Source organism: Corvus cornix, chromosome 2 (genome assembly GCF_000738735.6).
Source record: "Corvus cornix cornix isolate S_Up_H32 chromosome 2, ASM73873v5, whole genome shotgun sequence".
NCBI classification, from domain to species: domain Eukaryota; kingdom Metazoa; phylum Chordata; class Aves; order Passeriformes; family Corvidae; genus Corvus; species Corvus cornix.
In genome coordinates, this window is record NC_046333.1 from 81,736,278 (window position 1) to 81,748,904 (window position 12,627).

General features: G+C 38.2%; 1 protein-coding gene across 6 annotated transcripts in view; it reads left to right on the forward strand.

The window, feature by feature from the left end:
* SEMA5A (semaphorin 5A) overlaps positions 1-12,627 on the forward strand; it is a 317,047-nt gene that overhangs the window by 269,923 nt on the left and 34,497 nt on the right. For all 6 annotated transcript variants that reach the window (XM_039548447.1, XM_039548450.1, XM_039548448.1 and 3 more), the window contains one exon: positions 12,263-12,488. In XM_039548447.1, the coding sequence (XP_039404381.1) occupies positions 12,263-12,488 (226 nt within the window). The remainder of the gene's footprint in view (positions 1-12,262; positions 12,489-12,627) is intronic.

Here is a 12,627-nt window from a genome sequence, read left to right on the forward strand (position 1 = left end):
CCCACAACACAAAAATCTTTCACTATAATTTTCCCTTTCCATCTGTATAGTATCAGACTACCTTTGCAGCCCTGCCATGTCGTGCACTGAGCCCTGCTGGAGGCCAAAGCTGCTCTGTTGCTCCCCTCCTCATCCTGGCAGGCAAAAGAAAATATAATAAGAGGCTCTTGGGTTGAGAAAGGACAGGGGGAGATCTCTCACCAAGCAGCATCATGAGTAAAACAGACTTGACTGGGGAAATTATTTTATTTTATTTTATTTTATTTTATTTTATTTTATTTTATTTTATTTTATTTTATTTCCAGTCAAATGAGAATAAGGTAATGAGATTTAAAACTAAATCTTAAAAACACCTTCCCCCACTTCTCCCTTCTTTCCAGGCTAAACTTCATGGGACTGGGGACTGAGGTCACTTCATCACACGTCATCTCGGCTGCTCCTTCCTCCTCAGGGGTAGAACTCTTCAGAGTCTTCCCCTGCTCCTGCATGGGGTCCCTCCCACATGAAAACAGTTCTTCATTAACTTGCCCAACTTGGGTCCTTCCCACAGACTGTAGTTCTTCAAGAACTGCTCCAGCATGGGTGCCTTCCACAGAGTGTAGTCCTTCAGGGATAGACTGCTCCAGCAATGTAGTTCTCATCAAACTGACCTTCAAAGTTTTATTTGATAGGCCAGAATGCTTTATAAACGGTCAGACATTTCAAATTTAAAATCAGTGTGAATACAAAATACTTACACAGAGCAAATTGCCTGTTTTAGGGATAACACTTTTATTTTCCAGCTGTTAATGTCATTGTCCTGCAAATGCCACAGAGTTGATGGTATGCTTACAGAGCTGTCAAAATGAAGCCTGTATTTTAAAGCCTGAAGTGTAAATTCAGGGCACCCATCCTGACCTTGAGCTAAAATTCTGTCACATGAGTTTGACTTGTGTACTCCAGCCATGGTTACACAGTTGCAGGCCGTGAGTTCTCTCCCATTGCTAGGAATGTCAGAAATATGACATCATGTATTACCCATCCCTCTTTTCCGATGAGCTACCATGGGTTTGTTTGCATATTGCTTTGATAAGCAAGCACAACATTCCTAACTACCCAATGGCAGTCTGCAGTCTCAGCATCCTGGAGGCATGTGCCACAGTTAAATTTTCCAACCTCTGGCATGTAACTCAACTCTTGTAGCTTGTAGCTATTTATGTCCCTTTTCTAGTGTGGAAGGGAAAAATTTTAGCAGATGTCATATTCTGATAAATATTTTGGGTTTTTTTCTGCCCAGTTTGATCACTGCGGTATGAATCAATCCTTGTTCATCTCCTTTCTTTCTTCCTCTCATAAATGAGTTTATGTGAATGTTGTGTCAAGAAATGGGGCAAAGCTGGCAGAAATTTGATTTGCAGCAAGACTGAGATGAGCATAGCTGTGTATAAAGAGAAGCTTAGGATCCTGTGTGTACATTAAGTATTAAAGTCCTTCCTTAAGAGCTCTCATGAGTATTGTGTTAAGAAAATATATTGTTATATGTTCAACTTGTTGAAACTCATAAAATGCTCCATTTGAACTGTGATTTGATTTAATTTTGTCAGGAAACCAGACCTGTTTCTGGTCAGTTTATTTTCATTACCACAGTATTTTCTTTCCTATGATTTTTTTACAGTCTCTAATCTCCTTCTCCTTTTTTTTTCTTCATTAAGCTTCTGGCTTCAGTGTCTTTAGCAGTGCCACCTTGCCCTTATATAGTGCTTAGCCTTTCTGCTGAGACGTCAAACAAGGTGTAAAATGAAAGAGCTTTAATCCTAAGAAATTTCCCCAGAGCAGCAGAGCATAGTGTTCAGAAATCCTGAGCTGAAACACACAGGCTATTGTCAATTAAAACCTGATCTTTTTTACACCAGGGTCATGTCGCCTACAGGACAGCTGCTGTTTGAGGAGGTGCAAAGGAAGCACGCAGTTATTTTTGCTGTATCTTCCTCATGCTGGGAACAGAGCATAATATGAAGTCAGCGTACAAGTAGTGCTTTTTATTTTTTTTACCTCAGAAACATCTGTCTTACCAGGAATTGGCTGAAGATCAAAAAGTGTTTTCTTTGCAAACACTTTTGAGTTTCAAAAATAAAATGTAGACAGATTAAAAGCTTTTTAAATAAACTTTATATAAAACCAAGAACATTAAAATGTCTAAAAATAAAGAGTGTTGTATGAGAGACATTGATTTATAAGGAGTTTTTTAGATTGACACAAATCAAATAGAAAATGTGAAACAGGAGGTTCAGTTCTGATGTGATTCTGAAAAATGACAGGCACTATTGGTGGATACAAGGGCAGGATGCAGATTAACCTAAAGAGAGACATGTGTGCTTTTGGGAAGCTGTAGGGCGTGTGAAATTCTGGGTGAAAGTTATAGTGAAGATATGTCAGAGGCCATGTGAGAGACCCACATGCTTTTAGAACAGTTTGGAAGCTAGGTGAGATAACCCACAGCATTTAAAATGGCAACAGAGCCATACATTTGGGAAACTGAATCCTGTGTTAAGTGTATAAGCTTTGAGAAATTTATACCCACTCATGAGAAAATGACAGACAGTTGTATATTTATAATTGTCTGTGCAATTTCACTTACTGAGCATGTTAAGCACAAACCTGTGAAAATTTGTAGGTAATTTGAATTTACATTTATTATCACAACTAGAGGCATAGTTTTCAAATATCTCTTTCTATGTTTCTGCTTTTCAATCAGTAACTTGTAAAATTTTATGCTGTTATTTTGATTGTCCTTTTTCTTTTTTGTGGTATTTTTTTCCCATGTAGCCAGGGGCTACACACATGAGTTAAACTGATGCTTGCTACAACAATTTAACCAGTTCAGGTGTCCCCCTTTACTAAAGGTCATGGTTTCCCATAGTGGAGTTGGCAGAAATAAATATGTTGGCTTTTTGGTTGCAGTACTTCCTTGTCCAAGTGATTACAAGCTATAACTAAGATGATTTTGTGTTTATCTACTTGACTGTAGCAGCAGTGATTGAGGTGTGGGCACACAGTCACGTCTGTCAGCTCAGCTGTAACTTCTGCCCTGGGGAAAGGCAGATGTTTGTGGTGTGATAATGTATTAAATTGTGCTTAAGTGCATTTTTGGTTCAGTTTGCTTCCACAGGCCTTGGTCAAGGCCTGAAAAAATGTTTATAGCACAATGTATTTTTTTAAAACCTACCTTCTATATCCATTTTCCATAGGTGATGTCCAGTCACTGAACATCTAAAAGATTTTTTTTTGCTTTAAAGGAATGTGGGAAACCAGAGTTGTGTTTGTTTTTCTCCTTTCACTCAAATACAGAGGAGTGGCCTTTGAGCTATGAAGATATGGATTTTCATATGCACATTAACTTTCCATGTTTGAATTTCCTCTGAGTAGATAATTGGAACTTTCTGGTATTTGGCATTTTGAAGATGAGATAAAAACGGTCTAGTCCTGGATGGATCTGGCAACTGTATTTTGCCATCTTCACTGGGCTTCCAAATCCATACTCAGATCCCTTACTAAGTGACTTCCTTTTCAGAAGTGCAGAGCACAGCCTTTCTGCTACCTCATCAGAAAGTGCAGTGATCAAAATCTCTGAACCTGTCTCATTTGTGTGACTAAATCCATTTCCAACGGGTTTAAATACTTCCACAGTTCAACATATTTCAGCAAGCAGTTCTGCTTTTTACCACAGCTCCTGGGTTTGGACTGGCAATGCTGAATTAAAGTTCGTGGCTCCTCATCTGTTCAGTTGCTACCATTTCTATTGCTTGCACATTTGTCACTTAGTAGCTGCTTTAACATTTGAAGTGTTACCTCAGAAGTGGTGACGTTCTTGGATTTTCCCCCCCGGTGATTGGTCTGTCATTTAAGCCATCCTTTAAATGAAAAATACAGTAAGAATATTAGGATAATCAGCTTTTCAAAGCAAAACCAGGCTTCAGCTCTTCCCGACACTAGTTTTCTCAAATTTTGCTTCCATTTTCTTGATAAAACACAATTCATCCATCTTTATAGTTAATGTGGGAAAACCCCAAGCAAACAATAAAATAAGCTGAAACTGAGTGCCTGTTGTCTAAATGATTGAATAAGCAGCTAATACTTTCACACTCTCAGGTCAGTTTTGGTGTACCAGTGATCAGTAGCTGCATTTTTTTCCCCTCATATTTTGATCCTAACCTAAAAGCTGAACCTGAAAGATTGTCTTATTGTAGAAAATGAGATCAATGATGAGCTGTAGGCTGATAAAAGCATTACTTGTAATATAAGGCTGCACTGATTATATAATAAATGACTATGGACAAATTAATAAGAATCTAAAAGTGTGATCTCTGGATGCATCTAAAATAGTAATGACTGCTTTAATTTTCTGCATTACTTGGCTGAAGGCTTGTCACACAGTTGATTTTTCAGGTTTAAGTATGATGGAAGTAAATGTGTCCTTGGTATGCACATTGCAAGAACCACTTTACTGCTGTGCCTAATTGGAAACTGCCTTGTTAAAGAAAGCAACCATTTCACCACATTGCCAAATATTGTAGCTAGCAGTGGGTGAATCTAAGCATCAGATATCTAAGAATCAAACTTTTTCCAGGTCACAAAGTAGCCAAGTAACTCTGGTGTTGCCTGTGAAAATTGAAATTCCAGATTTTCTTCCACTTTTGGTGTTTAAAAATTTCTTGTTAGGGATCTTTTACAATAAGAACATAGGTCTCTTTTTTCTTTCTAGAAACCTACATGAGGGAAAAAGGTAATTTATGAGTGAAAACAGATTTGCAGTGATTATGGAGCAGCACTGTTTAAAACTGATGAGTTGATAGCCTTTTCATGCCTTTTTGACTATTGGATTATCTCCTAAAGTTCTTACTCTCAGTTAATAAATACCTGGATAGCCATGATTTCCAGCAGTTTAAAAAAATATATTTTAAGTCAATAATAACTCTTTCAGCAATTTAGAAGATTTTTGTTAGGAATTATAGAGCCTACATAAAAATGTTAAGCTTCTCAGTAAGAGTATTTGAAACTAATTGCGAACAATTGAGTTATTACAGCAAAATAAATCACCCATTTTCCATCTGACTTAATCCTCCTTCCTTTGCATTTGCATTTGTAATGAATAAAGCCACATGCACAGATCGTTAGCATGGCCCAGCTGAGTGGTAACTCCTTGAGCTGCAGGAACTTACTTTTTTCCCATTGGTTGATCATACCTCCCAAAATGGAATTTTGAACAGCCTCCTTTTCCCCACTTCTGAAGTACTGAGTGATCAGAGAAGCTACATCTCTTTTCCTGGTCTTTTCAAATGGCACATTCCTGATTTTAAAGGTAAAATTGAATTCCCTCTCTTTATAATTAAATGTATAAGTATGTATTTCAAGGCTCTACTTACATGCTGATTTTAAATTCTGAAAAGATTAATTTTGGTTCATTTACAAGTACCACATCATTTGCCTTTAATGATATTTATATTTCACCATCTACTTGTCATGATGTTGCTCACATTTTGGTCCTGGCTTTCCTACTGCAGTTGAGGCCTTCACTATGTGGCAATATAGAAATCACTTTTGAGTCAGTTTTGGTAAATCCATGCAGTCATTTTTAGGTGGACGATCCCTTCAGCCTTGCGGCCTTGATTATATATGGTCCTGTGTGTTCTGTTTTCATCAGGTCAGTAATATCTTATACTTCCTTTCTTTACAGCAGTCTAAATGACAACACCCAGGGCAAAAATAACTGAATCTTTAGTCCTCTGACAGGCCCTTCTGGTCTTCTGAAATTTTACTGGGTTCAAGTTGTGACATCCCCATCTTCTCGTCCCCCACTTCTGGAGGTTCCTGCCTCACAGTGGAGCTGCTAGAACAAGAGGCATGTTTATTATGTGACAGATTGTAACACTGCATACTAAACCACAGACAAGGTGGGATTTGCAATAAGATTCCTCACTATGAACTGGAGAAAATACCCCTGGACACCAATCTCCTAAGCAGCAACTTACCTGCAAACCAGTAATTTTCAGTAGTAGCAATTTCTTTCAGGAAAGTTTGATGAGTTTGGCATAAAATGTAGCTTTTGAGCAGGGAGTTACAAATGGCTGGTAGAAAAAAAATAAGAAGCAAGCAGTGGCTTTGTTCACTCCGAAAACTGATGGGTTTATGAAGAGGTGATGAAAATAGGAGCTTTCCTTATTGAAGTAAAATTAGTGATACTGAATATAGGAAGGATTTGAGGCCTGAACTGCCCTAATCCACTGATCTGTCCATGGGGCCTTGATCTCCTCCATGGAAAAGGGATCCACATCCAGCCTTTAATTCCTTTTAAATTGGCCTTTACACCAATGGAGATTTTTCCAATTCTTTTCTTTAAAATACACAAAATTGGAACAAAAGGTTGTGTGCAGTCAGTATTTTCAGCCAAAACCTACATCTTTTTGGTTCAGAAGACACGCGTTCTTTTTGCATGGGGTAAATTATTTTCCTCCCTCTATCTATCAAAATATTTTTAAAAACCCATTCTGGACACAACCTCCTAACCTTACTATACATCGCTGCAGGATTGTATCTGCAGTGAGCAGTAGTCTCTGGAGTCCTAGTTCCACTGGAATCAGTAGAACTCCTCCTATGGATGTCAATTGAAGCTAAAACGCTGCCTACAAACTAGCATGTCTTAGTGTGGTTAAAATAAAATGGGGGATCTCAGAAATTCTTCTAGGGCTTGTTTTCTAACTATAGCTGTGAAATTTTCAGGGTAGAAGATGTTTTGTTTAACGGATCGAAATTATTGGGGTTTGGGTGTTCTTTCTTGTCATGCTTTCGAAATAGTATTGTAGCAGCAAAATTACACTCAACTAAGGTATGTCTAATGGTATTTGGTTGAAGAACCTGTCTTTTTAAATTATGGAATAAATAGAGATATGATCAGGGTCATGTCTTTTGTTTGTTTTAGTTTGAAAATGCTTCTTTAAATAGCCAAGTCTTTACATTTCTGTAGTAAAAACAAAGTAACCATTTCTTTTTTAAAGTTCAGTAAGTGATTTTTCTGTGTGTTTTTCAACCACTGGAAGATAAATTTTATCTACCTTTTGGTTCTTAGAGAGAGACAGGGTGTATAAATCCTTCAGGAAACTTCGGTTTTGACGTGCAAACAAGGCCCCCTCTACATGGGAACTGTTTTTCTCTGGCGTTTTAGAAAACTATTGCATTCAGTTTGGCCTTTGTTTTGCTTGCATGTGAGAGCTATCCTTTCTTCTAACTATATATTGCTATGACAAACTCAGAGACTGAGAGATGGCTGAGACTGAGTTTCTGATATCTAACAGCCCTGTCTAGTCTCAGGTGACAGATATTCTACACCATTCAATTTATGAATCAGTGACACTCTTTTCTGCTGTTGTCTCAATACCTGAAGAATTATTTTGGACTAGTCAAATTGAAGTTTAGCATGAATGGAGCAAAAAGCAAAAATGTATTTTTTAATCAATGGATTGTTTGGTGATTAAAAAAATGTTTGAGAACTAATACAATATATTAAAAGCAAATAATAAAAGATAACTCTTGGGCTGAAAATATTTAAATTCATTGTCAATGCTGATTTAGCTGCTTTGTCTGTCACAGTAACAGGTGAGAAAGAAAAACACAGATGAGAACTAAAGAAGTGCCTTCCACATATACATACTGTATACATCAAAGAAATAAAGAGTTTGTTAGGAGAAATACCTCCATAATATAAAAATACAATATAAATGGGAATAGAAGTCTCTATCTGAATTCTGGTTTGCATGAAAAAAATTGCACTTCAAGTGTAGATAATACGGTGAATTAGACCACAGGTTCTGGAACAACTTGCAAAGAGAACTTTGAGAATGTGATTAAGCTTGAACTATTGCAATGATATTTTTTGATTCTGTAAATGGCCTCAAGTAATTATTGCTCTGAGTCCACAAGCATACCCTAAGGATTAATGTGAATAAGCCATCACTTGAGCCCCTGAAGTATTTCTCGGAGTATCTAGAGAATCTCCCAGGAGAGCTTGACCTTATCTCTCTGTTCAGTCCATGTGGAACATCGGAGGTGGAATTTAGCAGCTGCTGTCTCAGTTCCTCTCAGCAGCGCTATCAAAGCAGAATGCTTCACTGCTTTTCTAGCTCTGTCTTACCACTGAGATGAGACCTCAGTGTTTCATCTGGGACTTTTATTCATTTGAGACTTATATGTGGTTACTTGATTAATGTGCCCATGATTCTAGCTGATAGAATTGCTTTGGAGGAGAGCCACATTCTTGAAATCCCTCTTGGGTGAATTGTTCAAGCATTGGACAAGGTGATAAGGGGAGGATAATCCAAGCAGAGGTATCAGTTTCCATATTCTCTGTCTCTTCCCTGTCAAATCTTTCCCATCAAACTATGTCTTCATACTAGCAGCACTTAATATATCCATGTGTAATCTGAACTATGCCTTTTCTCTCCCCCTTTCCATACTTCCAGATCTGAGGCTATCCAGAGCAAGTTCATTGTTCTGCTTATACCAGATTTTTCAGCATCAGATCACATCGATGATCTGAACAAGCACTGTGCAGTTTTCAACTCCTCCGTGGCAGACGTGGTAGTCAATAGAGCGATGCTGCACTCACTATTTGTGAGAGGAGCCAGTGGGCTCTGCCAGGCCATTGTTAGTGCCAGAACTCCAAGGAGTCGTCTATTCTGGCCACAGTCCTCTGAATGGTCTCACAGAGAGATTATTTACTGCTGTAAATATTCTCCAGTTAAACTACATGTACTTTTGTTTCCCCTCGTTATTTGTTTGTTTCGTGGTCTTTATCCAGTGGTTGAATAGACAAGCATGACAGCAGTCAGACTTTCATATAAGCTATGCAGCAAGCTAGAAGAAAGGAAAAACTAACAAATGGTCTCCACAGACACTCTTCAGGAACATCTTTGTTTCTGGCTCGTGTAACAGCATAGGAGAATGCTCTCTGTCAGGGTGTAGGAAGGGACTACACATCCTGGAGCACACTGAACACTGATAGTCTGTCTTTCTAGAAGCAAGGGAGCTGATGTGTTCATCTCAGAAGTGAGTTAGCAAAGCAACATTAATACATTGCCACTAAATTAACTTCTTTCTCTACTAGCTATATTTATTTGACAAAGAGTTCATTACATACCTCACGTATTCTGCTTTACATGACTCTCACCTGTCTGTGCCATGTCTAATAAAGCAAGCCCCCACATTTCTAGCAGCTTTTGGTTTCAACTAAAAAATATCAGTACAAAAAGCAATAGCAAATGAAGAACTGAAACTTTTAGACCATTGTGACTATATTGAAATAAACATTGTAGTAGCTACTATACTGGTTGATTTTTTTCCTGCTTACTAATAGAAAAGAGTTTGGGTTTCAAGGTGTTTGAAAGTAATACAGCACATCACCTCTTCCAAGACATTTACCTTTACAACAGAAAATAATTTGATTCAGAAAACTGAAATATGTGACAAATGTTAAATGGATTAAAAGCTGGTTCACTGACAAATTGAAAAATGTGATGTCAATGGGCAGATATAAATTACTGGGATGTGTCTAGCAGAGTCTGCCTGGAATCAGTTGTTGGGTCAATAGCACTTAACATTTTTATCAACAGTCTAGACAGTGATATAAGACATTTTCAGTAAAGCTTGAGCATGACAGAGATTGGTGAGGTAGTAAATAGTATGTTAGATAATTGCAGAAGCTAATAAAACATATTTTAATATTGCCAGATACTACCAGCCTCTTGTGTGGGATAAAAAACTATAGGTAGCTGTTAAGCTGTGATTTAGAAAAGGACAGGTTATTAAAGATAATTGAGTCTACTTAGATTCTTTGTACAATGTTATGGAAGGAAAAAGCACTAATGCAATAATATACATATTAAAGTCAGACTCTCAGGCAAATGGGATGATGATTGCCATTGCATGCTGTATAGATAAGACTTCTTCTGGGATGCCAAGGCAAATATTGGTGTCCAGTCCTAGGAAAAATAAGGAAATAGGACAAATGGAAGACATTGGAGTGCGCAGGACCTGGAGATCAGGTTTCAAATCCTGTGTAGGTTTAACAAGTTAAGCTTAGTTTATTATTATGTATGGGTATTTGGGCATGAAAAAATTTTTTGTAGGTTTGGGACAAGAAACACTTTCAGCATCATTGATAAAGGCCTAGCGAAATTCAGTGATTGGAAAATAATATTAAGGGGAAAATGCAGCCTCATATTAACTTGCAATTTGTTAGCTTTGAGGATTACCAATTAGTGGATCAGCTGAGCTGGGGAGGTGATAGATTCATCAGTACTAGATGTCTTAAAAAAAAAAAAAAAAAGGAGAGGGAAAAGCAGAGTGCTCTTGGTAAAAGATGCACTGTAATCCAGTCACTGGAGGTACTGCACTTTGAAGGTGGGTAGCCAGATCAGATAGCAAGCAGGGTAGTTCTGGCTGTGGCTAGCATCTGTTAATTTTATGATTTCTTTTTTTACAGTTTATGTGCTGCAAGGAGAACAGTCATACCTGCTCTCTCCTAAGTCTAAAACATACCTGATTTAAACAGTTGACTCCTGAGGGGTCATGGAGAAATTACTTCCCCTGCTGTACCAGGACCAGATAGTTTGCTTGTTCTTTGCTGTCTTCTGCACCAGAAACCAGACAAGGCTGAAACTCAAATCCCAGAAACTCAGATCCTCTTTCCTAAATGGTGTCTGAGTATGACTTGTGGTCACCACAGTAGTGATCAACAGATGTTAAGGTGGGAAGGGACTTTGCACAGCCTTGAGGAGGGAACAAGAGTAGTCCAGCAGAAGCCTTTGGGCCAAGAGTCTTTATTTCTGAAGTACCACAAAACTGTGAAAACACAAGGTTGTCACAAGTCCCTGTGGCCTCAGAACTTGAGACTCTTGAGCATGATGGTGGGTTGTCTGGTGCATCACTGTGTTAGTGGGGCAGGGATTTCTGGGGAATTTTTTATCCAGCTCTAACAGATGAAAAAATTAGAGAGGCTTTCAGACAATAAGCTTATTTTAGGTCTGAAATAGCAACACAGCCTTTAAACCAAAATATGGGTTGAAAGCAATTGCTCTAAACCTAATTGTGTATGTTCCTAAGTTAGACTATGAGAAGAGGTAGTGGGCTGAGGAAAGTATGAGATAAAAAGGCTATTATCACCATGGGAAAGAGAGGAGTAGGTAATCTATTGCTTGTTAGAACATGGTGGTATCAACTGGGGTAGAGGTTATGGAAGAAGGAGGTTGTACTATATGATAACACCATTATTTCTATTGTTTCCTTTTTTTTTTTAGCATTTAGTGGAATTACAAACTTTAGTAGGCTTCTTTTCAGAAAGTACTTTCTGCTGAGTTTCTCTCTATAACAGGCAAGAGGTAAAGAGAAAATTTTCAAGTTTTCCCTCTGATGCCTAATTCTTTTGATCAGTGGGTATTTATTCTGATATTCAGTGGTTGTTTATTTTAACCACATTTTTTACAAAGCATTTGCATCAGATGGAGTATATTTTGTTGTGGAAAATGAATAGGCAGGATCTACAGATCTTGATGACATTCATCAGAAGACATACATTGTGGGGCTTGAGAATACTGACAAGTCTGTGTTTGTTAAGAATACTGGCAATTCTGCATTAGTTTCTTAGATAACATCTTCCTTTTAGTGCATATCACTCCACAGGGAATTTGCTTCTGAAGATAGGTTTAGCAGTTCTGGAGCTATGAGTAACATGCACCTCAGGGAGCCAGAATCTGTAATAGAAAACATATTTTGTCTGTTGTCCTTTTTGAAGTATGTAAGCAATATACAAAATGGACAGTGGCTTGCTTATTCATATGCCACTAATTTACTGATTTGTGTCATGTATGTGCAGTTTATCAGAATTTTTCTTAATTAAAAGCTTTAGCATATTTAGCTTCACCTAACTTGGGACTAATAATTTATGAAGGATATGCTTTGTTGTGGTACTTAGAGTGTCCGATTGACTGTTTCTATGGATGTGATAGATCTAATTTTACTGGTATATTATTGCTTTAAGTAGTGTGGTACTGTGCTTGCACAGAAGCTGAAAAAACACTTTCAAGTTAAAAGTTCATTGATGATCAATGCTATTGGAAAAGCTGGAAAGATATCAGAGGCTTTTTTTAAATGGTTGTCTTTTTGTCTGAGTGTTTCTGGAGCGTTTCTAAGGTCATATTTGATGATTATGTTTATTATGACCTTTTTCTTTCAGGAATATCAGCCTTGTAACACCAACGCCTGCCCAGAGTTAAAAAAGACAACTCCTTGGACCCCCTGGACCCCAGTGAACATTTCAGACAACGGAGGTCACTACGAGCAGCGTTTCCGATATACCTGCAAGGCGCGCTTGCCTGACCCAAACCTGCTGGAGGTGGGACGGCAGCGCATCGAGATGCGCTACTGCTCCAGCGATGGCACCAGCGGATGCCTGACAGATGGTGAGCAAAGCGGGACAGGCTCACCATGCCCCCTGCTAGTGACATGCCTGCAGTTCCATTTTCAGCACAGACTGGAAGTTTCTGCTTGCTGGTGTTGTGTAACAGAGCTGATAATGAAAAGGAGGGCATAGTGATCCCA